Consider the following 2,693-nt stretch of genomic DNA (forward strand, 5'->3'; position numbering starts at 1 on the left):
CCTTGGAGAGGGACATCATGCTTGGGAGGGTGGAGGGACGGCACAAGAGGGGAAGACCCTCTATGAGATGGATTGATTCAGTGACTGGGGTAATCGGGGTGGGTGTGTCAGAGGCAGTGCGATTGGCACAGGACAGGCAGAGTTTAGGGATGTTGTACATAGGGTCGCTATGAGTCGCAAGCAACTCGACGGCACATAACAACAACAACCTTCAAGTAGGATCTGACTGGTACAGGAGGAGATTTGCACCTCCTTCTCCAGCAGAGCATCTGGTAGATTCAAACCGCACACCTGTGGGATTGCAGTGCAGCTTCTTGCCTCTAGGCCACCAGAGATCCCTTTCATTTTACCATTTTCTAAATAATGTGGTACTGGCAAAAGGACAAACCTATAGACCTATAAAAGAGAAAAAAGAATCCAGAAGTAAACTCATCTATCTACGGACAATTCCTTTTTACAAAAGTGCCAAGTATAATCAGTGGGGAAATATTTTCTTCAAGAAAAGAATAGTAATAGGATAACTGGATGATGATTTTGTAACATTTGAATCAAGTGCAACTCGCAGCAACCCTAAGAACAACAGATTTGTTCCCGTCCCTATCCTGTGCCATCCTCATCATCTCTAACACACTTGAGCCCACTGCTGCAGTCACTGTGCCTGTTCATCTCATTAAAGGTCTTCCTCTTTTGCTGATACTCCACTTTTCCAAGCATGATGTCCTCTTCCAAGGAACAGCTTCTCCTAGTGACATAACCAACGTATGAGACAAACGTTTGCCATATTTGCCTCTAAGAAGCATTCTAAGGAGTCTTTTCCCAAGACATATCTGTTTGTTCTTTAGGCAGTCCATGGGATGGATATGCAGCACTCTTCTCCAACATCACAACTCAAGAGCATCAATTCTTCTATCATCCTTATTTACTGTCCAGCTTTTAGATGCATTCCAATTGATCAAAAGGATCATGGCTTGAATAAGGCACAATTTAATCATCAGACTGACATCAATGTTCTACAGTATTCTGGAAAGGTCCCTAATAACTACATGCAAAAGAATGAAGATGAACCTGTCTTATACCATATACAAAATGGCTCATGGTTTAAATGTGGGAGGAAAAAAAAGTTTTGAATCTTCAAGACACTATTAAAAACTTACCTTTCTATATCATCATCTTGCTGCCTGATGAAGAACTGATATAATTCAAACGGAGATGTCTTATCTCTGTTTAGCCAAACAGCATTGCCAGCTGACTTTCCCAACTTTGCTCCAGTTGTGCTTGTAATCAGAGGGACAGTAATTCCAAAAACATCTTTTCCAGTCAACCTAGGCATAAAGAAAAACTTCATTATTTCATTGAGTGCTTCAAGCATAAGGAGTGGTCGACTTTTGCCATTTACCCTTGGGATTTTAGGTTGGTCAGTTATTCCAAGGAATCTTTCCTGACTTACTAAACAAAAGTTACATTACCCTATGAAGTGCTTTCACAGTACTCTTAATGCACTCTATTTGTTATTTTGAACTGCAATGTGGCTCTGGACAACCCACAATGTAGTGCTAGGTAGGTAAGGATCAAAGATTTTTTTAAAAATAGAATAAGTGAGAAGGAGAGTAAGCTGGGTGACAGGAGAGTCAGAGAGAGACACTAAAGATGCTGCTAAAAAAAGGATTTTTTTAAAAAGCTATCGTGCAGGACATTGCCTAGTCTTATACTCTATTTTCTTCATAACAATGCCATTATAATCTATATTAGCCACACAACTGAAGTTTAAAAAATTTTTGTCTTGTGATGCTAATAAAATACCAGCACTAACTTCCTGGAGGATACACGGATAAAGCAGAGGCCACTTAATCAAGAAAGCCCAGGGAAGTATTATAAAGGAGTACTGGAAATTTAATGCCTATGATGGAAGAAGGTTAAAGAAACTAGCTTTCAGGGTGGATTGAACTTCAACATAAAGAAAATAAATTCTTACAATTAAAAGAAAACAAATAAAACCCTACAACTGGACCAACAAATAATATGATATGGAGAAAAGATGGAGCTGTCAAAGATTTCATTTTGCTCAGATCTAAAATCAACACCCATGGAAGCAGCTGTCAAGAAATCAAGATTATCTCCATGTGCCGGTTTCTGGGTGTAAAGGCACGAGGCTTGGAGTGGACGGTACAACCTGAGGGGATGCTCAGGCGCCTCCACTTGGGACCTGAACCGCTATGCTGCTCCTGCTGAGTGGCATGCAGGACCAAGGCACCTCCATCACCCACGCTCTGACTTCTGCCTCTATACTACAGAGTATACTGCCTCTATACTACAGCTTGACAGCAAGCTGAACCTGTGGGAAGATGGCTTGAAGGTTTTGTGAAGAAGAGAAACAAAAATGCTGCTGCCTCTTTTCAGGAACTAGAGGATAAGAAAGAGTTATCAGAGGACTCAAAAGATGAAGAATTGCAGTTAGAAGAGTGTCCCATGCTGAAAATACTTGATCCCAAAGACTGGAAGAATCAGGATCATTATGCAGTTCTTGGGCTTGGCCATGAACAGATCAAAGCAGCTTATGCAGGGGAGCTCTGGTGGCCTAGTGGTAAAGAGCTGCAACTACAATCCCAGAGGCGCACGGTTCGAATCCACCAGATGCTCTGCCGGAGAAGGAGGGACAATCTCCTCCTGTACCAGTCAGATCTGATTTGACGGTA

General features: G+C 41.7%; 1 protein-coding gene across 1 annotated transcript in view; it reads right to left on the reverse strand.

The window, feature by feature from the left end:
* YARS2 (tyrosyl-tRNA synthetase 2, mitochondrial) overlaps positions 1–2,693 on the reverse strand; it is a 24,846-nt gene that overhangs the window by 18,810 nt on the left and 3,343 nt on the right. Inside the window, exon 2 of the mRNA XM_006902183.1 lies at positions 1,155–1,322. Within this exon, the coding sequence (XP_006902245.1) occupies positions 1,155–1,322 (168 nt within the window). The remainder of the gene's footprint in view (positions 1–1,154; positions 1,323–2,693) is intronic.

This window comes from Elephantulus edwardii, unplaced genomic scaffold (genome assembly GCF_000299155.1).
Source record: "Elephantulus edwardii isolate Elephantulus edwardi_28Jun2011 unplaced genomic scaffold, EleEdw1.0 scaffold00377, whole genome shotgun sequence".
Lineage (NCBI taxonomy): Eukaryota > Metazoa > Chordata > Mammalia > Macroscelidea > Macroscelididae > Elephantulus > Elephantulus edwardii.